Source organism: Haematobia irritans, chromosome 4 (assembly GCF_050003625.1).
Source record: "Haematobia irritans isolate KBUSLIRL chromosome 4, ASM5000362v1, whole genome shotgun sequence".
Classification (NCBI taxonomy): Eukaryota; Metazoa; Arthropoda; class Insecta; order Diptera; family Muscidae; genus Haematobia; species Haematobia irritans.
The window spans coordinates 95,066,411-95,093,867 of NC_134400.1; the positions used below are offsets into that span (position 1 = coordinate 95,066,411).

The 27,457-nt window shown below is 32.7% G+C and overlaps 1 protein-coding gene across 1 annotated transcript in view; it reads left to right on the plus strand.

The window, feature by feature from the left end:
• Positions 1-299: 299 nt before the first annotated feature.
• Positions 300-27,457, plus strand: part of Rh50 (Rhesus blood group-associated glycoprotein Rh50) — a 174,652-nt gene continuing 147,494 nt past the window's right edge. Inside the window, exon 1 of the mRNA XM_075304721.1 lies at positions 300-1,195. Within this exon, the coding sequence (XP_075160836.1) occupies positions 1,027-1,195 (169 nt within the window). The 5' untranslated portion in view covers positions 300-1,026. The remainder of the gene's footprint in view (positions 1,196-27,457) is intronic.

The following is a 27,457-nucleotide window of genomic DNA, read 5'->3' on the forward strand; positions in this document are numbered from 1 at the left end:
GTACATTTTCTTTCATGTCGGGTTCACTTTTTTCTGGGTGAACTTATTCAGGGAACTGTAAATCCTATACCCACACGTGTATGCGTTTATCGGAAATTTATTTTCGTTATTTTCAAGTAACCAAGCCAAATTACTAATGTGTTTCCTTTGGTAAGGGTTAAAATTAAAACGGTATTTTTGTTTTTGTTTTGATTAAGGCCATTGCTGGCCAAACCGCATTTACAGAGGTCCATCCATAATAGCGCAACGACACACGATGTGTAATGAGTGCAGTATTAAATTGTCATTTGCCAGTGCGAGATCTCATTTCGGTGCGAAATAATAGCAATAAAATTCAAATTTCAAATGCTCAAGTGAATCCAGCTTGACACGAAACGGGTCATTAATTTTTTCTTAACTTTAAGTGAGTGAGGAAGACTACTGCTACACCAAAATTCTCATACTCAACATGCTAAGTGGAAAAGCTAATGTCAACCACCACAACACACCTACTAAGAGCAGTGTAGGGAGAGAGAACAAGAGCCAAAATAATATTTGGTGTTATCGTAGCGCCTCTGTCTGTCAGCAGAACTAGCAGCTACAGAAAATTTATATGAAGTGAAAATATCGCACATACGCTACAATAAATTTCGCTCTAAAATGTAAAAAACAAATGGCATTTGGTGCCTGTTAAGAACGGACGTTTCATTGATAAACTCGAAAAAATTGAAATAAAAAAACAAAAACGGCGGGTAAATTAAAACTAAATGATCTGATATCCATCTGACGAGTGCGTAAGCATCAAAGTGCTAAAGGATTACTGCCCCGGATAAAATTGTCTTTAGGCATCATCTCGGAACGTGTTTTTTCAAGTCTGTTTGAAAGAACGAATATTTAAGTGATTCGCTTTTCGAGTGTGAATTTGTGTTTGTTTCCAGAATATCAAGATACAGTTCTGAGATACTTTTGACAGCATATCCTTTTTGTGATTGTGTTATTGAGTGTTACACATCATTGTGCCCTGTAATATACCGATAGAAAACCATAATGCAGTCATCGGTTACTAAACAAACAGGGTTTGTTGCCCTGATGATTGTTCAAATAGTCTTCCTTGTTCTTTATTGGATGTTCGTGCGTTATGGCAAGGAAGCAATGCCAACCGAAAAAACTGCTGAAGACTCTGGATCAAGTGAACAACACGATTCTAAATATCCTCGTGAGTAACGTTTCTAGTACTTTAAGTCAGATATTTCTGTTTTGTTTTGGTTTTAAGCAAAAAAGACTAATAAACAATATATGAGAATGCAATAAGATATTTAAGTGTTACACTCAAGAAACAGTGAACCTACCAGGAAGGAAAATTGTTGTCAATTTTAGAAAAATTTAACTAAACTGCACACTGAAAAAAAAATATTGTCTTGAATCGAAAGATTTCATGTCCTTAAAATACGAATGCGTTTTTTGCTTAACATCGAAGACGCATTTCTCTGATATAAAGTTTTTTCCTTGTCCGAAAGACGATGAACTTTTCTATAAAGTCGTTTTTTTCCTTATAATTAAGTTATTCAAATAATTAATGGGTATCATAAAATGATAGACAATTTTGTTTGACTAAAGTCAACTTGTCTTTAATAATTGTGAAAAATTCTTCAAAATTAAAGAAATTGTCTTTAAATTGGTTGCCTTTTTGCATATTGACAACAAAGCAAAAAAACGTTTACAAATACGATTTTTACTTGAGACATAGCATAATTCCTACTTGAAGTCTAGTCTGAATTTTAAAATTTATGTTGTCGTTAAAACGTTTTAAATGACTTTAATTGCACATGAAAAAAAAAACAAAAAAAAAACGAATAAATTAAAATTTGCTGCCTAGAATCAAGTACGCAAAACTTTAATATAAAAGAAAATTCTGTCTTAAAAGTATCCTTACTTCTTTTCTCAGCTTCTTTGGCTCGGAATCAATACCAAAATCATTAGTGTAAAGTCAAAATATTTGAAACGGGGCAGGCTTTTTTTAGTGCATTACAAACGCAGATGTCACACCAAATTCAAGAAAAAATATTACACAGAATATTTTTTTACTTGTTAAACATAATTTCGTAGTTTTCAGGAAAATATTGGAGTTCAAATATGCCAAAAATTTCTTTAGTACCATACGAAGTTCAATATGGGCGTATTATTGGTAAAATTTACAAATTTTAAGAAATTCTAAACTATTTCATGCGAGACATGAATTTCGGAAATTCTTTGCTTCATTTGTGTATAATTGTTCCCCTTTTTCAAGTCAAGTTCCATGAACTAAAAACGAATTAAATTGTCTTTAGTGCCATTTAAGGTTCAATTTTTTTAGTGTACCCAATAAAAAATTGGAAAAAATTTCTAATTCATTTGATTTAATGTACATCTAAAAATGCCTTTGTAAAGTATAAATTAAATTCTTTTGAGGTGATATATAAAAATTATTTGTTTTATGCTGTTTTCGAATTATATTTAAATTTTTTGAATTTTTGAATTAAAATAATGGAAACATTTAAAAAGTGAATTGATCCATTTCTGATATGAAGTGTATTTGCCATAAAATAAGTGCAAGTGTTTTTCAAACAGACTTTACTTGGAAATAGAAATCAACAAAGTAAATTTTATTAAAGGTTTCTCATATTTTTTCAATGTAATCCGAAATATGACATAAGATCCGAAGGCTCAATGCGAAAAATTATGCATTACCTACATTTCAATGAATCGGTTAAAATATCGAAAGAGCTCCGATTTGGTTAAAAATCGTCCGATTTGGCCGAAAATGGCCAAACGTCAGATTGTCGAATCGTCTGATTTGACTTCTAGAACCGATTTACCTGAAATTGGAAAGTTAGAGGTGTTTTCGATCCGAAGGGGCTTTCAGAGGTTACAAATATATTTGGTCCATGGTAGTTGGTAACCGATTTAACGATGCGCGTTAACTTACATTAACATATAGGAATATTATATATTATTTTATTAAATATAGTATACCCGTTTTTGAAATTTGTGTTCCTCTGTTAAAGTCAGTTGTCTTTGACAATTTTTTTTTAATTAATAGCGATATTTAGCCTTCGAATAAAAAGAGCTATATATAGCCTATGATTTATTTTGAGAAGGTGGATTTCTTGATTTAAAATTGTTTCTTTTTATAACCTCCATCATAGGATGGGAGTACACTAAATTTGTCATGGTGATTCTGTAGTGATAAATAAGGGTTTTGTGGCCAAATTTGGGAAAATCGGGCGATACATATATATGGGAGCTATATCTAAATTTGATCCGATTTTTTCCAAATTCAAAGCGTTCGTCCTTGTGCCAAAAAATACACCAAACACCAAATTTCATCAAATTCGGTTAATAATTGCGACCGGAATCCTGCGAACAACAAATACATGGACGGACGGAGCAAGGGCTAGATCAACGCAGAAGGTGATTCTGAATCGATCGGTATAGATTTTATGGGGTCTAAAATCAATATTTCTGGTAAGCACATTTTTTGACAGATCACAGTTATTATACCCTGACCACTACGTTACTTATAGATTCTTCTGTATATATATATATATATATATATATATATATATATATATATATATATATATATATATATATATATATATATATATATATATATATATATATATATATATATATATATATATATATATATATATATATATATATATATATATATATATATATATATATATATATATATATATATATATATATATATATATATATATATATATATATATATATATATATATATATATATATATATATATTCTGGGTGAATATTCGGTGTGAAATATATATAAAATTTTTGTTTTCATTAATATAATGAAAAATTATATTAAGGCAATGAAAATTTTCCTTAATAATGCGAAAATGTTCGTTGCTTAACAGAAGATTTATTATCGACATTTTGTAAAAAAGTTTAAGTTGACTTTTTGTACCCTCCACCATACACTGAAAAAAATATTGTCGTGAGGTCAAAGATTTCATGTCTTTAAAATACGAATGCAAATTTTGCTTAGCATAGAAGACGCATTTCTCTAGCATAACGTTTTTTTCCTTGACCAAAGGTCGATAAACTTTTCAATGAAGTCGTGTTGTCCTTATAATTAAGTGATTTGATTTAAAAATCGATATCATAACATGAAAGAAAAAATGTTTGGGCTAAGGTCAACTTGACTTTAATAATTTAGAAAAAATCTTTAAATTTAATGAGATTGTCTTTAAATTTGTTGTCTGTTTGCATCTTGACTACAAAGCAAAAAATCTTTCAAATGTAGGACATGTTTTTCAACACTTTATTTTAAAGACGTTTTTTACTTGAAACGCAGCATAATTTCTACTAGAAGTCGAATCTTAATTTGGAAAATAAAGTCGTCGTTAACTTGTTTTTAAAGGACTTTGATAGCATATGAAGAAAAAAAGCTGAAAAAGCGAAAAATTAAAATTTTCTTCCTTACTTGTATTCTCCGCTTCTTTGGCTCGGAATCAATACCAACTTTTTTAAAGTAAAGACAAAATCTTTGGAACCGGGTATGCTTTTTTTCAGTGTAGGGGGTATATTAACTTTGTCATTCCGTTTGTAATTCGATATTGCTCTAAGACCCCATAAAGTATATATATTATGGGTCGTGGTGAAATTCTGAGTCGATCTAAGCATGTCCGTCCGTCCGTCCGCCCGTCTGTTGAAATCACGCTAACTTCCGAAAGAAACAAGCTATCGACTTGAAACTTGGCACAAATAGTTGCTATTGATGTAGGTCGGATGGTATTGCAAATGGGCCATATCGGTCCACTTTTACGTATAGTCCCCATATAAACGGACCCCCAAATTTGGCTTGCGATTGCTCTAAGAGAAGCAAATTTCATCCGATCCGACTGAAATGTGGTACATGGTGTTGGTATATAGTCTCTAACAGCCATGCAAAAATTGGTCCACATCGGTCCATAATTATATATAACCCCCATATAAACCGATCCCCAGATTTGGCTTGCGGAGCCTCAAAGAGAAGCAAATTTCATCCGATCCGCCTGAAATTTGGTACATGGTGTTGGTATATTGTCTCTAACAACCCCGCAAAAATTGGTCCACATCAGTAATTATATATGACCCCCATATAAGCCGTTCTCCAGATTTGACCTCCGGAGCCTCGTGGAGGAGCAAAATTCATCCGATCCGGCTGAAATTTGGTACATGGTGTTGGTATATGGTCTCTAACAACCATGCAAAAATTGGTCCACATCGGTCTATAATTATATATAGCCCCCATATAAACCGATCCCCAGATTTGGCTTGCGGAGCCTTAAAGAATTGGTCCATATCGGTCCATAATTATATATAGCCCCCATATAAATCGTTCTCCAGATTTGACCCCCGGAGCCTCTTGGAGGAGCAAAATTCATCCGATCTGGTTCAAATTTGGAACGTGGTGTTAGTATATGGCCGCTAACAACCATACCAAAATTGGTCCATATCGGTCTATAGTGAGGTTAGGTTGAAGTGGCAGCCAGATTAAGTTTCATACTAACTTAGACTATTCAGTCCATTGTTATATATAGGTCATCCCCAATCACACAAAAATTGGTCCATATCGATTCATAATCATGGTTGCCACTCGAGCCAAAAATAATCTACCAAAACTTTATTTCTATAGAAAAGTTTGTCAATTTTTTATTTCTATAGAAAATTTTGTCAACATTTTATTTCTTTAGAAAATTTTGTTAAAATTTTATTTCTATAGAAAATTTTGTTAAAATTTCATTTCTATAGAAAATTTAGTCAAAATTTTATTTCTACAGTAAATTTTGTCAAAAGTTTATTTCTATAGAAAACTTTGTCAAAATTTTATTTCTATAGAAAATTGTGTCAAACTGAATTATATACGCATTTAATAGGTCTTTATTAATTTAATATATACCAAGTACGGACTTACTTACAATTTAGAAGACGGTGTTAGGAGGTTTTAATATACCTTGCCATCGGCAAGCGTCACCGCAACCCAAGTAATTTGATTGTGGATGACAATGTTTAGAAGAAGTTTCTACGCATTCCATGGTGGTGGGTACATAAGCTTCGGCCTGGCCGAACTTGCGGCCGTATATACTTGTTTATCTTCAAATTCGACCAATCGTTTTCAGACGAATCAACCAATTGACTTTTAACGAAAAAGTCCAAAATTGGGTAGTGAATTAAAAGCGGTATACGGTGTCAAAATATATTATTATTATCTTAAAAATTGTTATGAAATATATATTATAACATATGTATCCTATGCACATGGATACGGCAGAACTCAAAAATTTTAAAATGTCGCAAATTCGAAAAGTAGATTTACCCACAGAAAAAAATTTCCGTAGTTAAACTAACGCTAAATTTAACTTATATTTATTGGAAAAAAAAATTATTTGCTTGTAGTTAAATTTTATTATTTTTATCGAAATTTTCCACTGCTTAATGAAATCTTACTTTTTTTAAGTATGTCTCAAAAATTTTATGAACTAAACGTAAGTATAAAGTTTAATGACCGTACACATAAGTTCAATATGAACTAGGTTAGGTTAGGTATAGTGGCAGCCCGACGTATCAGGTTCACTTAGACTATTCAGTCCATTGTGGTACCACATTGGTGAACTCTCTCTTATCACTGAGTGCTGCCCGATTCCATGTTAAGCTCAATGACAAGGGACCTCCTTTTTATTGCCGAGTCCGAACGGCGTTCCACATTGCAGTGAAACCACATAGAGAAGCTTTGAAACCCTCAGAAATGTCACCAGCATTACTGAGGTGGGATAATCCACCGCTGAAAAACATTTTGGTGTTCGGTCGAAGCAGGAATCGAACCCACGACCTTGTGTATGCAAGGCGGGCATGCTAACCATTACACCACGGTGGCTCCCAAATGGACTAAAACAAATAAAAATTTTCTTACGATTCCCAAAAATAGTAAGAATGAACAACTGTATGGTTAAAATGGTCATGATTTGGCGCCAATGATTTGGTTCTTTACTTTTAATTAATTTTTTCTTCTATGAGATGATGTAATTTCGTGAACTGCAGTTAAAAAGTACAAAAGGGCATTAAAATTTCATGGTTTTAACAACGCTTTGTGGAAATCTCAAAATGTTGAGTACAATTTAGTTCAATTTTCGTGCGTAGTAGTTTGGTAGTTCATTCTTCTTATAAAACAGTTCACTTTTTTTTTGGTTCCTGAATCGAATTTTTCAAAATTTTCCAAAAGGCGAAAGATAGAAAACTGTAATTTTGCAAAAGTGAAATATTCCAAACTTTTAGAATCGACTTCTCTAACTTTTTGCTAAAGTCGACTTTTTAAAAAAATGTAAAAGTCGAATTTTCCAAATTTTAAAAAAGAAATCGAATGGTAGAAAAGTCAAATTTTAAAAAAGTCACCCATTTTTCCCGAAGAAGATGTCCGGCATTACATGCTACTATATTAAATTTTTAATATGAAACTTAAAATAGTGTCTCATTAAAGGCTTAATGTCAGAAAAGAACAGATTTGGAACAAAAATTATTTTTCCTATTGTAAAAATAAAAATTTTGTAACAAGAAAAATTTTTGTGATAAAAGTTTAAAATATTCGAAGAAATTCGAAAAACTCTAACAAAAGAAAACGTTTTCCAAACGTAAGTGTACTTTTCTACGAAAATCTCGTTATTTGGAAGCTAAAATATCTTTACAAATCTTAAGGTTTCATTCATACTGCACTGAAAAAAATATTGTCGTGAGGTCAAAGATTTCATGTCTTTCAAATACGAATGCAAATGTTGCTTAGCATAGAAGACGCATTTCTCTAGTATAAAGTTTTCTTTCCTTGTCCAAAAGTCGATAAACTTTTCAATGAAGTCGTATTTTCCTTATAATTAAGTGATTTCTTTTAAAAATGGTTATCATGACGTGAAAGAAAACAATTTTGGGCTAAGGTCAACTTTAATAATTCAGAAAAATTCTTTACATTTAATGAAATTGTCTTTTTGCATCATGACTACAAAGCCAAAAACTGATCAAATATAGGACATGTTTTTCAACACTTTATTTTAAAGGCGTTTTTACTTGAAACATAACATAATTTCTACTGGAAGTCGAGTCTTAATTTGGAAAATAATGTTGTCGTTAACTCTTTTTTAAAGAGCTTTGATAGCATATGAAGAAAAAAAGCTGAAAAAATGAAAAATTAAAATTTGCTTCCTAGAAGCAAGTACACAAAACCCAAATTTAAAAGAGAATTGTGTCTTAAAAGTATCCTTACTTGTATTCTCCGCTTTTTTGGCTCGGAACCAATACCAAAATTTTTAAAGAAAAGACAAAATCTTGGAACCGGGTATGCTTTTTTCAGTGTGATAAAATATCGAGATTTCGATCATTTGCGTATTTAACAGCTGTTTTTTGTTTACAAACGGAAAAAGTAAATATTGGGACATTTTTTAGTTTTCGTTGAATATTGTTATTATTTTAACATAAAATTAACAGTTGAGATGTAGGTTTCTTTTGATTTATGTCAAGATCGGAACAAACAATAGACTTCCATTAGTTTTTAATTTGAGGAAATTTCGAGCATAGTGTGGACGTACATTTATTTGTAAATGTATACCTTGGTTGATATATCGCAAAGAGATATCGATAAATGAAATCTTTATCCAAATTTTCAATTTATTTTCTTTATTTTTCAAATTTGAATTTTATTTTCTAAAGCTAGATAGTTCCCTAAAAAAGGATTTTTTTTTTGTAAAGAAACTGCATCTTTGGCTCGGAATTAATACCAAAATCCTTAAGGGAAGGTCAACATCTTAAACAAAAGATATTTTCTTAATTTCCATAAACCTTTAAACCAAAGATGCAAACAAAATGAAGCGTTTTTAATCTTTAATCCAATGATTAAATATATCAGTTAATTTAAGGATTATTTGTTTAACCCTTAAATGTACAAGGTCATCGATTCCTCCGAAAATATATATAATATGCAAAATGGTAAATAAAGAACAGTTGAATACATATTTTTCATTTTCATATTTTCATACATATTTTTCATATTTTCATACATATTTAAAAAAAAAAAAGTGTTTTTATACCCTGCGCCACGCTGTGGAACAGGGTATTATAAGTTAGTGCATATGTTTGTAAAACCCAGAAGGAGACGAGATAGACACATGGTGTCTTTGGCAATAATACTCAGGTGAGTCCCTGAGTCGATATAACCATGTCCGTCTGTCCGTCCGTCCGTCTGTCTGTGAACACATTTTTGTGATCAAAGTCTAGGTCGCAATTTAAGTCCAATCGCCTTCAAATTTGGCACATGTTCCTAATTTGGGTCAGAATAGAACCCTATTTTGGAAGAAATCGGTTCAGATTTAGATATAGCTCCCATATATAGCTTTCGCCCGATATGCACTAATATGGACCCAGCAGCCAGAGTTTTATACCGATTTGCTTGAAATTTTGTAGAAACATAACACTTAGTCGTATAGTCAAGTGTGCAAAATTTGATTGAAATCGGTTCAGATTTAGAAATAGATCCCATATATATATTTCGCCCATATGGACTTATATGGCCCCAGAAGCCAGAGTTTTACCCCAATTTGGTTGAAATTTTGCACTAGGAGTACAATTAGTAGTATAGTCAAGTTTGCAAAATTTGATTGAAATCGGTTCAGATTTAGATATAGCTCCCATATATATCTTTCGCCCGATATGGACTTATATGGACCCAGAAGCCAGAGTTTTATCCCGATTAGCTTGAAATTTTGCACAAGGAGTACAATTGGTAGTATAGTCATGTGTGCCAAATTTGATTGAAATCGGTTCAGATTTAGATATAGCTTCCATATATATTTTTCGCCCGATATGGGCTTATATGGCTCCAGAAGCCAGAGTTTTGGCCCAATTTGGTTGAAATTTTGCACTAGGAGTACAATTAGTAATATAGTCATGTGTGCCAAATTTGATTGAAATCGGTTCAGATTTAGATATAGCTCCCATATATATGTTTTTCTGATTTCGACAAAAATGGTCAAAATACCATTCTTCTTAAATCGCCACTGCTTAGTCGAAAAGTTGTAAAAATGACTCTAATTTTCCTAAACTTCTAATACATACATATCGAGCGATAAATCATAACTTTTGCGAAGTTTCCTTAAAATTACTTCATATTTAAATGTTTCCCATATTTTTTTTTACTAAAATTGTGTTCCACCCTAGTGCATTAGCCGACTTAAATTTCGAGTCTATAGATTTTGTAGAAGTCTATCAAATTCTGCCCAGATCGAGTGATATTTAAATGTAAGTATTTGGGACAAACCTTTATATATAGCCCCCAAAACATTTGACGGATGTGATATGGTATCAAAAGTTTAGATCTTCAAAGTGGTGCAGGGTATAATATAGTCGGCCCCGCCCGACTTTAGACTTTCATTACTTGTTTTTTAAATAGTGGTTGTATCTTAAAAAATACGGTGCGAATTAAACTAAGTTTTTAATTACAATTAAATAATTTGATTTTAGTAGAGAATAGAGATATTTTTATACTACACAGCTTGTTTAACCAACATTACTTTCATCTCAGGGAAATATATTTATTTAACTTCCAATTTGTATTTTTTTGAATTTTTTGATTTGATTTTCAATTTTGACTATAGTTTACTCAGAAGTACAAAAAGCTTTCAAAAAAACATATTTTTGAAAATAGCGTCACGATGTTTTTAATGATTTCTTAATTTCATAAAATTCGGTCAAAATTTTATGACGTAAAAGAAATTGTTTATTCTGGTTGTAAGATACAGTGCACATTTAAGGGTTAAAGCAAAGATTATGAATTAAATTTTTTTTATTTTAAAGAAATTTGTAATTAATATTGTGTAATTTTCGCGTCCTAAAATTTAGATTGCACAATATTTCATATTAGGTCAGTATTTTTTTTTTCAGTATTTTTCAGATTGCAATAGAACTTCAAAAGTAAAAATAATATTTTGCTTGGTGAATTCCCTATACGAACCACATCGTAAATTTTAAAAATGTATTAATCTCACCTATCACCAAATAATTATAAAATATCTTGCAGGAGGCAAATATGTTATCAGTCCAAAGATTTGTTAATCACACATGAGAATTATTTACGGTCTACCATAATATGGAGGCTCTACTCATTTTGTCATTCTGTTGGTAACGCAATGGAATATTGTTCAGAATCGTCATAAATACACTCAAAAAAGTGAACCCTATATGACACTACAGTCAATTTAATTCTATTTTCGTATGGCACTACATACATTTTTGCACATTTTGACCTCCAATTTTTTTGTTTCAAACTACCAAATTTTCTTTAACAAGTGAAAAAGAAAGATAATTATGTCTAGTTAACTTCCTCGAATTTGTCTAGACATATTTGCGTTATTAATTAACCTAAATTTTCTAAAATGAACAAAATTTTTTCTTCGTTGGTTCATTGCCTTTTGAGTGTATATAACCATTTAGTGAAATATATAAACAGTAAAGAAGGAAGTAGGGCGGGACCCTAAACCACCCTACTGTACATATATATGGGAGCTGAGCCGATTTAGATGTTTTTGTTTGCGTCTCTTCGTTACAGTCGTATATCTTTGAAATTATGGCTTTACCCTTAGAGATTAACAGTTTTGATATTAAAGAATAAATTTTGAATTAACTGAGGTATTAAATCTTTGGAATAAAAATAGAAAAAAGGCTAATACTTATTTTGAAGATTTTCCATCTTTAGTTTCTTCGAAATTAAGATATAATTTGTATTGTCGAGTTGACATTTATTTATACGCCAACAAATTTGTTGATATCTCGCAAAAAGATAATGAAAATTCGATAATTACTATTTAGATCTGTGTCCTAATTTTAAATTTGTACAAGCTAATTCAATCTACAAAGCTCCCTGAAAATGGTTTTATTTTAAAGAATTGTTGAATTCTAGTAAAATCTTTATTGAGTGTGATTTAGGGTCTAAAACCGGTTCCAACCACTCAAATATGTCCCTGGCATAGCAGAAAATTGTGCATATATATAAGAAAATTTAAAAAATAATATTTTCACAGCAAACAAATCGAAAATGTAAATGATCACAAAAAATCTATACAATAAAAAAGCATGCCCGGTTCTAAAGATTTTGTTGTTACACTAATAGTTGTGGTATTGACTCTGAGCCAAAGAAGCTGAGAATTGAAGTAAATACACCTTTATGACACAATTTCAGTTTTTCGTACTTGATTCTACGAAACAAATTTTGATATATACGTTTTTTCAGCCTTTTCTTCATATTTTATCAAAAGCCTTTAAAAACGTGTTAACGACAACTTAAATTTCCAAGTAAAATTCTCTTTTAAAGTAAAGTGTTCAAAAAATTTCCTATTTTTTAAACGCTTTTTTTTTTGCTTTATAGTCAAGAAAGAAAAAGTCAACAAATTTAAAGACGATTTCATTACTTTTCAAGAATTTTTCAAAATTATTTCAGTCAAGTTGACCTTGGTCAAACAAATTTTTCTTTCATATAAAGATATCCACTTTTAAGTCGAGTCACTTAATTCTAAGGACAAAACGACTTCATTGAAAAGCTTAACGACTTTTGGACAAGGGAAAACACTTTATACGCGTCTTCTATGCTAAGCAAATCTCGCATTCGTAGTTTAGAGACATGGAATCTTTGGCCCCACAACAATATTTCTTCCAGTGTACATAAACTTTGACTTGTTTCTTTTTACAGCAAAATCCGATGCAATGGTTTAGAATTCAAGAAATTTAATGATAGAACAATTTCAAATAATCATTAAATGTCTACGATGGTCATGCCAAAACACACCCAGAAAAAAGTGACCCCTTCTTTAAGTTAAAATGAACTCATTGTGAAGAAAGTTGAACTTCGTATAGCGCCAAAGACATTTTTATTTGTTTGAACGATGTGATTTTCGTAGAAATTAGGTATAATGCATTCCATATATTAGTTAACATTTTCCTATATTTATGTACCACTATACTACAGAATGAAAAAATTTAACTGATTTGAATTCATATATGGAATGATTTTATTGAAATTTTTTCATTCATTTGGACAAATCTTACATATTTGTGGTAAAACTTTTACTTCATAATTAGAACTGCTTACCTTCGTTTTTAAATACAATTTTATTTATTTATATAAGCAATTTTATCTTCAATAAAAGACAAGTTTTATATATATATATATATATATATATATATATATATATATATATATATATATATATATATATATATATATATATATATATATATATATATATATATATATATATATATATATATATATATATATTGAATATATTTATTAAGAATCAACAGTATCGACTATCCTTGAAATACATATTAGTTTATTATTCCACTATTTCCAATTTCCATGTGATATTATCAACTGTAAAACGCACTTTTTCTTCTTCTTGTACTTTTCACTTTTAATAAGTTGCTGCCCAACGATTTTGTCCTCCTTTTACAATTTCAATACCAACAAATATAACAAATCATAAACCATTTTTGATACAAAAGGTTAGCGTCACTGAATATTACCTGATAATTGAAGATTCCAAAATGAAGACAAATGAAATGAACATTGATAGATTTATTTTCAAAAAACGAACATTTTTCTCACTAATTTAAAATAACAAATATTTTATATATTTTATTTGTTATTTATTATATTATTTTACCATATTATTTTTTAACAATCTCTCCGTATACCACATCAACGCGATTCCAACTAAAAAAACAACCCACGCGCAAACATATCGATTATACCCACGCGCAAACACATCGATTACGATGACAGGTATCGATTACAGGTAGACAATAGAAATATAGGAAAATTTCCCATATTCTAACGAGTGTGTTCCCTTAAGTTTTGAAAGGATTGCATACTTCTTAGTACGAAAGAACTAAAATATTTTTCTATGCCAAGTGTTGTTCGTATGTATGAAAAACTTTCTATTATAAAGGAAGTCGCAATTATCATTTTATAAGAAATTTTACTAATTTTGAGGAAACTTTGTTTTAGTTCGGATTTTGTTTATTTTTACGAATGCTTTGTTATCGGTGAATAAAATTTTCTTGTTCAGTAGTAAATTCTTATACCCAGCGAAGAAAACAGTATGAGTAAAATTCCATGCCTTATTCTAGTTAATGAACTATTCCTAACTGCTTCCAGTTTAGGATTTTTTTACTGAAACGAGTAAATTTTATTATTTCTCACAAAAATTTACCTTAATGGAAATAAAATGGATAAACTATATTGATGAAAAAAATTTCCTTTAGTTTCGAAGGCACTTTTTTCTGGGTGCAGTTCTTGTTTCTCTGCATGTGAGCTATAACCTGGTCGAATTGACTTCTACTTATTATACACACGATTATCGACGATTAGGGCATTCTGAGGAATGTTATTGCTTGCACCAAAAATTGAAACAACATAACAAAATAATAAAATTTAAATAAATTGGTCATTAACATTTTAGTATAATGTCACAGATAGATAGATTTCTTGGTGTTGCTTTGGACAATATAGCATGCCAATAATTCTAGACAACAAATGTACTAAATTCCATATCATGAAATTAGCTACGAAAAAGAACCTGAACACTGCGAAATAATGTGATGATACAGCTTAACACAAATATTTTTCTATATAAGTAAAATGTATATTAATAATTTATTAAGACTTCTACCCTACGATGGGTGGTATGCAAATGTGGACATAAACCAAAATTTTTTTATATTCTGGTAAATCTATTTCGCCCCCCGGGTTTAGAGCTTTAAAACTATCGATATCGGTTGAATTTTGCATCATTTTTTTTATTGTTTACAAAAACAGAATGTTTCCGAACAAAACTTAAAAAAATTAAAGTATATTAAAAACAATACTTTTATTATAATGAATTAGTTATTGGGTGGTCCAAATAATTTAATCAAAGACACTACAATACACTGCAAAAAATATTGACCTAGTATGAAAAATTATGCATCATCAATTTTAGGACACGCAAGGATAAATTTCTTTAAAATAAAGAAATTTTAATTAAAAGAAAGCACAAAATCTTTTCTTTAAAATCGTTTGCCTTTACATTTAGGACCAGAAATTTTCACATTCTTTCGTTAAAGTAAAATGTGTTTGAAGCCAAGTCGCTTTTCCTTAAAACAAAGAAAAACTTTTTTGCTTTCAATAAATAATCTTTAAATCAACTGAAGTATTGAATCCTTGAAATAAAAATAAAAAAGCTTGTACTATAGGCCATGACTTATTTTGAGGAACTTGTTTTTTTAGAAATTAAGAAACTATTTTTATGCCCTAAACCATATAGTGGTCAGAGTAAAATAACTTTGATATGCCAAAAATGTGCCTACCAGAAATACTGATTTTAGACCCCATCAAATATATACCGATCGACTCAGAGTCACCTCCTGAGTCGATCTAGCGCTTGGCGTCCGTCCGTCCGTCCATGTATTTGTTGTTCGCAGGATTCCGGTCGCAATTATTAACCGATTTTGATTAAATTTGGTATGTGGCGTTTTTTTTGGTTCAGAGACGAACGCTATTGAATTTTGAAAAATCGGATCAAATTTAGATATAGCTCCCATATATATATGTATCGCCCCATTTCGACAATAGGGGGTTACGTTGCGCTTTTTTACAAACGGATAGTCACCAAATTCGGCAAAAAATTAACTTTTTCATTGCCCTTCAAGTCTGCAAAATTTCATCCAAATCGGTTCAGATTTAGATATAGTTCTCATATATATGTATCCCCCGAATTTCCCAAATTTGGCCACCAAACCCTTATTTATCAACCAATCTTACTCAAAGTTGGTTAAATGTAATCTTCTATAGCACTAACTATATGTGCAAAAAATCATCGAAATCGGTTCAGATTTAGCTATAGCTCCCATATATATGTATAGCCCGATTTTCCCAAATTTGGCTATAAAACCCTTATTTATCAACTGCTAGTACTCAAAGTTGGCTAAATGTAATCTTCTATAGCACTAACTGTATGTGCAAAATTTCATCGAAATCGGTTCAGATTGAGATATAGCTCCCATATATATGTATAGCCCGATTTTCCCAAATTTGGTCATAGAACCCTTATTTATAAACCGCTAGTACTCAAAGTTGGCAAAATGTAATCCTCTATAGCACTAACTGTATGTAGAAAATTTCATCGAAATCGGTTCAGATTGAGATTTAGCTCCCACATATATGTATAGCCCGATTTTCCCAAATTTGGTCATAGAACCCTTATTTATTAACTGATCTTACTCAACGTTGGCTAGATCCAGTCCTCTATAGCACTAACGGTATGTGCAAAATTTCATCGAAATCGGTTCAATTTTGAAAAATTTCAATAACCTCATTTTTGACCATAGTTCTTAACTCATCTTACGCAAATTTTGCACAAGGTAACCTTTTGTGGTATTAATTAAACCCGCAAAATATTATTCAAATTGGTTCAGGTTTACATATAGCTTCCATATATATGCATCGCTCGAATTTCCCAAATTTAACCATAATACTCTTATTTATTAACCAATGTTACTCAAATTTTGATGTACTAGTCGATCGATTTATACGTACTCGTAGCTCTTACACACGAATATTGTTAGATTTTTACAAATTTGGATCTATTACCCACACTAATTGACCGATTTTCTCTTTTTTATACCCTCCACCATAGGATAGGGGGTATATTAACTTTGTCATTCCGTTTGTAACACATTGTCCCCTAAGACCCAATAGAGTATATATATTCTGGGTCGTGGTGAAATTCTGAGTCGATCTGAGCATGTCCGTCCGTCTGTTGAAATCACGCTAACTTCCGAACGAAACAAGCTATCGACTTGAAACTTGGCACAAGTACTTGCTATTGATGTAGGTCGGATGGTATTGCTAATGGGTCATATCGGTCCATATCCGATCCGGCTGAAATTTGGTACATGGTGTAAGTATATGGTCTCTAACAACCATGCAAAACTTGGGTGACATCGGTCCATAATTATAAAGGGTGATTCTTTTGAGGTTAGGATTTTCATGCATTAGTATTTGACAGATCACGTGGGATTTCAGACATGGTGTCAAAGAGAAAGATGCTCAGTATGCTTTGACATTTCATCATGAATAGCCGAACGATCTGCCACAACGTCGAATTTTCAGTGAATGGGCCCTAGAAAAGTTGGCAGAAAATCCGCTTTTTTTTCGACAAATTTTGTTCAGCGATGAGGCTCATTTCTGGTTGAATGGCTACGTAAATAAGCAAAATTGCCGCATTTGGAGTGAAGAGCAACCAGAAGCCGTTCAAGAACTGCCCATGCATCCCGAAAAATGCACTGTTTGGTGTGGTTTGTACGCTGGTGGAATCATTGGACCGTATTTTTTCAAAGATGCTGTTGGACGCAACGTTACGGTGAATGGCGATCGCTATCGTTCGATGCTAACAAACTTTTTGTTGCCAAAAATGGAAGAACTGAACTTGGTTGACATGTGGTTTCAACAAGATGGCGCTACATGCCACACAGCTCGCGATTCTATGGCCATTTTGAGGGAAAACTTCGGAGAAAAATTCATCTCAAGAAATGGACCGGTAAGTTGGCCACCAAGATCATGCGATTTGACGCCTTTAGACTATTTTTTGTGGGGCTACGTCAAGTCTAAAGTCTACAGAAATAAGCCAGCAACTATTCCAGCTTTGGAAGACAACATTTCCGAAGAAATTCGGGCTATTCCGGCCGAAATGCTCGAAAAAGTTGCCCAAAATTGGACTTTCCGAATGGACCACCTAAGACGCAGCCGCGGTCAACATTTAAATGAAATTATCTTCAAAAAGTAAATGTCATGGACCAATCTAACGTTTCAAATAAAGAACCGATGAGATTTTGCAAATTTTATGCGTTTTTTAAAAAAAAAAGGTTTTCAAGCTCTTAACAAATCACCCTTTACATAGCCCCCATATAAACCGATCCCCCGAATTGGCTTGCGGAGTCTCTAAAAGAAGCAAATTTCATCCGATTCGGCTGAAATTTGGTACATTATGTTAGTATATGGTCTTTAACAACCATGCAAAAATTGGTCCACATCGGTCCATAATTATATATAGCCCCCATATAAACCGATCACCAGATTTTACCTCCGTAGCCTCTTGGAAGACCAAAATTCATCTGATTCAGTTGAAATTTTGTACGTGGTGTTAATATATGGCATCAAACTCCCATGCAAAAATTGGTCGAAATCGGTCCATAATTATATGTAGGCCCCATATAAACCGATCCCCAGATTTGACCTCCGGAGCCCCTTGGAAGAGCAAAATTCTTCCCATTCGGTTGAAATTTGGTACGTGATGTTAGTATATGGTATCCAACAACCATGCAGGCATTGGTTCCTATCAGTCCATAATTATATGTAGCTCCCATATAAACCGTTCCCCAGATTTTTCCTTTTTCTAGTATTTAGCGTATTGTAGGGACGTAGGACCACAATGTAGGGACATTTTCACTTAACACAATTTGTAATAATTTTTACATTTTGGTGGCTTAGAGGATGACATTAGAAGCCGGCAAGGCTTGATCTTTAACAATGTGTGGTAACAACAGTTACCACTCATGCTAAACAAAATCTAACAAAATTTGAAGATTACCACAAATACCATAAATCTACCGAACAAATATTTCTATAGAAATTTTTGTCAAAACATTATTCCTGTAGAAAACTTTGTCAAAATTGTGTTTCTATAGATTTTTTTTCTTCAAAATATTAGTTCTATAAAAAATTTTCTCAAAATGTTATTTCTATGGAGTTTTTTCTCAAAATTTTATTTGTATAGAATTTATTATCAAAATTTTATTTCTATAGAAAAATTTCTCAAAAAAATTGTTTATAAAAACTTTTTCCACAATTTTATTTCTATAGAGATTTAACAAAAAAAAATACTATTTTTGGTAGAATTCTACCAACAAATTTATTTTCTAGGTTATATAAGTTATACGTTACGTTATTTATATACGTTATATATCCCGGACTAACTCACAATTTAAAAGATGGTTTTAAGAAGATTTAAGATGCCTTGCCATCGGCCGCAACCCAAGTAATTCAAATGTGTATGACCGTCTTTAGTAGAAGTTTCTACGCAATCCATGATGGAGGGTACATAAGATTCGGCCTGGCCGAACTTGCGGCCGTATATACTTGTTTCTGTGTACTTTAATAACAACTACTTGTATAAAATTACAAGATGATGAATACGCTGTGCGCCTTTCGCGATCTTTGTATTGTTCAATATTTTTTCCACATACACTCAAAAAAAGTGAACCCCATATTTCACTAAAGCCGATTTAATTCTATTTTAGTTTAAGAAAATTTTTATGACTTTAATCATTTTTTGCGTACGTTAGTTAAATTAACTAAGAGTAAAAACAAGTAAGGAAAATCTAAAGTCGGGCGGGGCCGACTATATTATACCCTGCACCACTTTGTAGATCTAAATTTTCGATACCATATCACATCCGTCAAATGTGTTGGGTGCTATATAAAGGGTGATTCTTTTGAGGTTAGGATTTTCATGCATTAGTATTTGACAGATCACGTGGGATTTCAGACATGGTGTCAAAGAGAAAGATGCTCAGTATGCTTTGACATTTCATCATGAATAGAAAAGTTGGCAGAAAATCCGCTTTTTTATCGACAAATTTTGTTCAGCGATGAGGCTCATTTCTGGTTGAATGGCTACGTAAATAAGCAAAATTGCCGCATTTGGAGTGAAGAGCAACCAGAAGCCGTTCAAGAACTGCCCATGCATCCCGAAAAATGCACTGTTTGGTGTGGTTTGTACGCTGGTGGAATCATTGGACCGTATTTTTTCAAAGATGCTGTTGGACGCAACGTTACGGTGAATGGCGATCGCTATCGTTCGATGCTAACAAACTTTTTGTTGCCAAAAATGGAAGAACTGAACTTGGTTGACATGTGATTTCAACAAGATGGCGCTACATGCCACACAGCTCGCGATTCTATGGCCATTTTGAGGGAAAACTTCGGAGAACAATTCATCTCAAGAAATGGACCGGTAAGTTGGCCACCAAGATCATGCTATTTGACGCCTTTAGACTATTTTTTGTGGGGCTACGTCAAGTCTAAAGTCTACAGAAATAAGCCAGCAACTATTCCAGCTTTGGAAGACAACATTTCCGAAGAAATTCGGGCTATTCCGGCCGAAATGCTCGAAAAAGTTGCCCAAAATTGGACTTTCCGAATGGACCACCTAAGACGCAGCCGCGGTCAACATTTAAATGAAATTATCTTCAAAAAGTAAATGTCATGGACCAATCTAACGTTTCAAATAAAGAACCGATGAGATTTTGCAAATTTTATGCGTTTTTTTTTTTTTAAAAGTTATCAAGCTCTTAACAAACCACCCTTTATAAAGGTTTGCCCCAAATACATACATTTAAATATCACTCGATTTGGACAGAATTTGATAGACTTTTACAAAATCTATAGACTCAAAATTTAAGTTGGCTAATACACTAGGGTGGAACACAATTTTAGTAAAAAAAAAATATGGGAAACATTTAAATATGAAGTAATTTTAAGGAAACTTCGCAAATGTTTATTTATGATTTATTGCTCGATATATATGTATTAGAAGTAGAGGAAAATTAGAGTAATTTTACAACTTTTCGACTAAGCAGTGGCGATTTAACAAAGAAAATTTTGGTATTTTGACCTTTTTTGTCGAAATCAGAAAAACATATATATGGGAGCTATATCTAAATCTGAACCGATTTCAATCAAATTTGCCACACATGACTATATTACTAATTGTACTCCTAGTGCAAAATTTCAACCAAATTGGGCCACAACTCTGGCTTCTGGGGCCATATAAGTCCATATCGGGTGAAAAATATATATGAAAGCTATATCTAAATATGAACCGATTTCAATCAAATTTAGCACGCATAGCTACAATGCTAATTCTACTCCCTGTGCAAAATTTCAACTAAATCGGAGCAAAAAATTGGCCTATGTGGTCATATGAGTGTAAATCGGCCAAAAGCAATATATTGGAGCTATATCAAATTTGTCAAGCAATGCTGCAATGCTAATTCTACGCCCTGTGCAAAATTTCAACCAAATTGGGCCAAAACTCTAGCTTTTAGGACCCTATTAGTCCATATCGGGCGAAAGATATATATGGGAGCTATATCTAAATCTGAACCGATTACAATCAAATTTTGCACACTTGACTATACGACTAAGTGTTATGTTTGTACAAAAATTTCAAGCAAATCGGTATAAAACTCTGGCTGCTGGGTCCATATTGGTGCATATCGGGCGAAAGATATATATGGGAGCTATATATAAATCTGAACCGATTTCTTCCAAAATCAATAGGGTTCTATTCCGACCCAAATTAGGAACATGTGCCAAATTTGAAGGTGATTGAACTTAAATTGCGACCTAGACTTTGATCACAAAAATGTGTTCACAGACAGACGGACGGACGGACGGACGGACAGACGGACATTGTTATATCGACTCTGGGCCCCACCCTGAGCATTATTGCCAAAGACACCATGTGTCTATCTCGTCTCCTTCTGGGTGTTACAAACATATGCACTAACTTATAATACCCTGTTCCACAGTGTGGCGCAGGGTATAAAAATACCTATATATGTTTCGCCCTATAAATCATAAATGCACTTTTAACAAATTGCAAAAAAATGACTTAGGGTATGGTCACACTAGGCAATTATTTGACCAAAATGAGTGTCAAACATTTTTCCAGTTTCGAAATATCTGGATAATGTTTTTGAAAAATACTCCTATTGTGTTGGTATAAACACAATATGAGCTAAAAATGTCTGCTGGTTTGACTGTAGCGACGAATTCTTTTTTGATTTCTGTCAAATATTTGCCCAGTGTGCCGTACCGTTAAACGCTCAAATTTTTTATAAACATTGTGTTTCTTCACAGGGTGTTATCCGATTTAAATTTGAATTGTAGAAAAGTTATTAGAGAAATACATTTGTAGAGAGAGCTTTATAAAGTTTCCAATAAATTTGATTGATTTGAGATGGTACGAAAAATATTGATCTACACTATGGTGAAAGGTATAATATAATCGGCCCCGTCCGACTTTAGATTTTACTTACTTATTTTAGTTAATTTAAATAACGTACGCAAAAAATTATTTAATTCAAGGCCCAAACCCCCTTTTCACAAAGACAAACTACACCGTTTTTGCGAAATTAAATGAATACATTTTCTTTTTTAAGTCTTTTTGCTTTTACTACAATCTTTCAATGTTCTCTGGGGTTTTTCGTCTTTCCTTGTTTTTAGTCAACACTTTATGCCATCGACGTGTTTGTATACCTTTGGTACCAATACCTCCCTAGGGGTGGCAAAGTTCTCCTATTCTACCAACCTACCATGGAACATTTAAATGTGCTGATGATATTGAGAATTGCACGTTGACATTTCGTAATTTTTAAATGGAAACGTGTTTGTATTATTAGTGCAATAGAAATCAATGGTAAATATACGAAGGAATTAATTAGGAAGTACAACGAAAAGGAAATCAAACATATCTTAGGATGAGATAGAAAAAAGCAATGACATTTGAAAAATTTCCTTAATTTTGGAGTAGAACATCTAGATTGTATAATAAAGGGTGATTTGTTAAGAGCTTGATAACTTTTTTTTAAAAAAAAACGCATAAAATTTGCAAAATCTCATCGGTTCTTTATTTGAAACGTTAGATTGGTCCATGACATTTACTTTTTGAAGATAATTTCATTTAAATGTTGACCGCGGCTGCGTCTTAGGTGGTCCATTCGGAAAGTCCAATTTTGGGCAACTTTTTCGAGCATTTCGGCCGGAATAGCCCGAATTTCTTCGGAAATGTTGTCTTCCAAAGCTGGAATAGTTGCTGGCTTATTTCTGTAGACTTTAGACTTGACGTAGCCCCACAAAAAATAGTCTAAAGGCGTCAAATCGCATGATCTTGGTGGCCAACTTACCGGTCCATTTCTTGAGATGAATTGTTCTCCGAAGTTTTCCCTCAAAATGGCCATAGAATCGCGAGCTGTGTGGCATGTAGCGCCATCTTGTTGAAACCACATGTCAACCAAGTTCAGTTCTTCCATTTTTGGCAACAAAAAGTTTGTTAGCATCGAACGATAGCGATCGCCATTCACCGTAACGTTGCGTCCAACAGCATCTTTGAAAAAATACGGTCCAATGATTCCACCAGCGTACAAACCACACCAAACAGTGCATTTTTCGGGATGCATGGGCAGTTCTTGAACGGCTTCTGGTTGCTCTTCACTCCAAATGCGGCAATTTTGCTTATTTACGTAGCCATTCAACCAGAAATGAGCCTCATCGCTGAACAAAATTTGTCGATAAAAAAGCGGATTTTCTGCCAACTTTTCTAGGGCCCATTCACTGAAAATTCGACGTTGTGGCAGATCGTTCGTCTATTCATGATGAAATGTCAAAGCATACTGAGCATCTTTCTCTTTGACACCATATCTGAAATCCCACGTGATCTGTCAAATACTAATGCATGAAAATCCTAACCTCAAAAGAATCACCCTTTATTATAATTTTTTAATCAGGAGCCAAAATAGTTCTTTGCTGAACACTAATTTTGACCACCGAACTAAAAAAACGTAATAGTCTATATTCTAGTAATTTTCGTCATGTATGGTCTTGTTCATTGTTGCTTTAGAAAATCTTTAACAATTATAACTTTTAACAAATTTTAAAATGTTATGCATTTCTAGTCGACATTCATCTTCAATATCCATGTACTTATAAGGGCAGAAAGATAAATGTATACAACGGCTATATAGTGAAAGATTATTTGATATAATTATCATTATACCCTCCACCATAGGGTGGAGGTATAATGATATCGAAATATTGGTCTCAGATCCCTTAAAGTATATATATTCTAGGTCGTGGTTAAATTATGGGTCGATCTAGCGATGTCTGTCCGTCCGTCCGTATGTTGAAATCATACGGACGGACGGATAGCTTGCTTCTAAACGAAGCAAGCTATCGACTTGAAACTTGACACAAGTAGATGCTATTGATTGTGATTATGGTATTGCAAACACGGTTTCCACTCGAGTCAAAAATAATCTACCAAAATTTGGAGAAAATTTTACCAAAAAGTACCAAACACAATTTTTTTTTTTTTTTGCAAAATTGTATTCCTATAGAAAATTTTGTCCAAATGTTATATCTATAAAAAATTTTGTCAAAATGATTTCTATAGAAAATTAAAAGAAATTTTATTTCTATGGAAAATGTTTTTTTTTAAGAAAATTTTGTCAAAATATTCTATATAGAAAATTTTGCCAAAACTTTATTTCGTTTTTGTTTTTATACCCTCCATCATAGGATGGGGGTATATTAACTTTGTCATTCCGTTTGTAACACATCGAAATATTGCTCTAAGACCCCATAAAGTATATATATTCTGGGTCGTGGTGAAATTCTGAGTCTATCTAAGCATGTCCGTCCGTCCGTCCGTCTGTTGAAATCACGCTAACTTCCGAACGAAACAAGCTATCGACTTGAAACTTGGCACAAGTAGTTGTTATCGATGTAGGTCGGATGGTATTGAAAATGGGCCATATCGGTCCACTTTTACGTATAGCCCCCATATAAAGGGACCCTCAGATTTGGCTTGTGGAGCCTCTAACAGAAGCATATTTCATCCGATCCGGCTGAAATTTGGTACATGGTGTTGGTATATGGTATCTAACAACCATGCACAAATTGGTCCACATGGGTCCATAATTATATATAGCCCCCATATAAACCGATCCCCAGATTTGGCTTGCGGAGCCTCAAACAGAAGCAAATTTCATCCGATCCGGCTGAAATTTGGTACATGGTGTTGGTATATGGTCTCTAACAACCATGCAAAAATTGGTTCACATCGGTCCATAATTATATATAGCCATCATATAAACCGATCCCCAGATTTGGCTTGCGGAGCCTAAAAGAGAAGCAAATTTCATCCGATCCGGCTGAAATTTGGTACATGGTGTTGGTATATGGTCTCTAACAACCATGCAAAAATTGGTCCACATCGGTCCATAATTATATATAGCCCCCATATAAACCGATCCCCAGATTTGGCTTGCGGAGCCTAAAAGAGAAGCAAATTTCATCCGATCCGGCTAAAATTTGGTACATGGTATTGGTATATGGTCTCTAACAACCATGCAAAAATTGGTCCACATCCGTCCATAATTATATATGCCCCCATATAAACCGATCCCCAGATTTGGGTTCCGGAGCCTCAAAGAGAAGCAAATTTCAACCGATCCGGCTGAAATTTGGTACATGATGTTGGTATATGGTCTCTAACAGCCACGCAAAAATTGGTCCACATCGCTTGATAATTATATATAGCCCCCATATAAACCGATCCCCAGATTTGGCTTGCGAAGTCTCCAAGAGAAGCAAATTTCATCCAATCCGGTTGTAATTTGGAACATGGTGTTAGTATATGATCTTTAACAACCGTGCCAGAATTGGTCCATATCGGTCCATAATTATATATAGCCCCCATATAAAACGTTCTCCAGATTTGACCTCCGGAGCCTCTTGGAGAGCAAAATTCATCCGATCCGGTTCAAATTAGGAACGTGGTGTTAGTATATGGTCGCTAACAACCATACCAAAATTGGTCCAATCACACAAAAATTGGTCCATATCGGTTCATAGTCATGGTTGCCACTAGAGCCAAAAATAATCTACCAAAATTTTATTTCTATAGAAAATTTTGTCAAAATGTTATTTCTATAGAAAATTTTGTCAAAATTTTATTTCTAGAGAAAATTTTGTTAAAATTTTATTCGATTCATAATAAAATTTTCATCATTTTCAAAATTTTATTTCTATAGAAAATTTTGTCAAAATTTTATTTCTATAGAAAATTTTGTTAAAATTTTTTCGGTTCATAATCACGGTTGCCAGTCGAGCCACAAATAAATTACCAAGATTTTATTTCTATAGAAAATTTTGTCAAAAGTTTATTTCTATAGAAAATTTTGTTAAAATTTTATTTCTGTAGAAATTTTTGCCAAAATTTTCTTTCTTTAGAATATTTTGTCAAAATTTTTATTTCTATAGAAAATTTTGTGAAAATTTTATTTCTATAGAAAATTTTGTTAAAATTTTATTTCTGTAGAAAATTTTGTCAAAATTTTATGTCTACTTTGTCAAACAGAATTATATACGTATTGGATCGATCTTTTTTGATTTAATATATACCACGTATGGACTTACATACAATTTAGAAGATGGTGTTAGGAGGTGTTAAGATACCTTGCCATCGGCAAGCGTTACCGCAACTTAAGTAATTCGATTGTGGATGGCAGTGTTTAGAAGAAGTTTCTACGCAATCCATGATGGAGGGTACATAAGCTTCGGCCTGGCCGAACTTACGGCCGTATATACTTGTTTTTTATTGTTGGTTTGTACTTCAATCCTATTTGTTGTTTTGTTGAACCACACTCGAACCCTCCGAAAAAAGGTTTATGATAGTTGGCCTTTGCCTAAATAAATAAAGGAAAAGAGAAATGTTTGTACAAAGATTTATTTAGGCAAAGGCCAACTATCATAAACCTTTTTTTCGGAGGGTTCGAGTGGGGTTCACTTTGGGTTTAGTGAACTACCCGAATTTATTCTGATAATTGGTTGATAGTTTTGCTGCAAGTAGAGGATTCTGATGAGGAATGTGGTAATGTGAGACTGTCGCAAAATTGTAAACGTCACATACGCGTCGTAAATATAGAAAAAGTAGCAAACGTCACAAACTCAAAATATTTCAGTCCCTTCAGCTAGGAAGCGAATGATATCGAAAATGATGATATGTGCCAAGAAGTTCAAATTCTCAGGAATGTTCAAAAAATTATTAACGAGTTTATAAAACTTGAGAGTTATTTCAATTGGAGACTCCAAGCCCTTTTTGATCTGAATTCCACCACTCATATGATATATCTTGTAAAAGAATGGGAAAAGAAAATAAAATGCATTGCAGATTATACAAATTTGATCTACTTCCCGATCACAAGCCAGAGGTCTAAACCTCTATTTTGAAAGCTTTCTTTTTACTGCAAATTTTAAGTATTTAAAATCTATTTTCTTAAACGATCCCAGCAAAAAAACCGTCGCCAAAAATCAGTGAAATCCGGAACTGGTGCAAAATTGGCTCAGAAGCGATGAATTTAACATGGGCTTGTCATAGGATGGATGTCCACCATTTCAACAGCTGTTGCACTGAAATTGCATCACTCCTTAAGGTGTTATTCGAATTCAGTGTTTTGGATGTGAATTAAAAAAATTTGTGATATTTTACTAAATCAATATTTTTT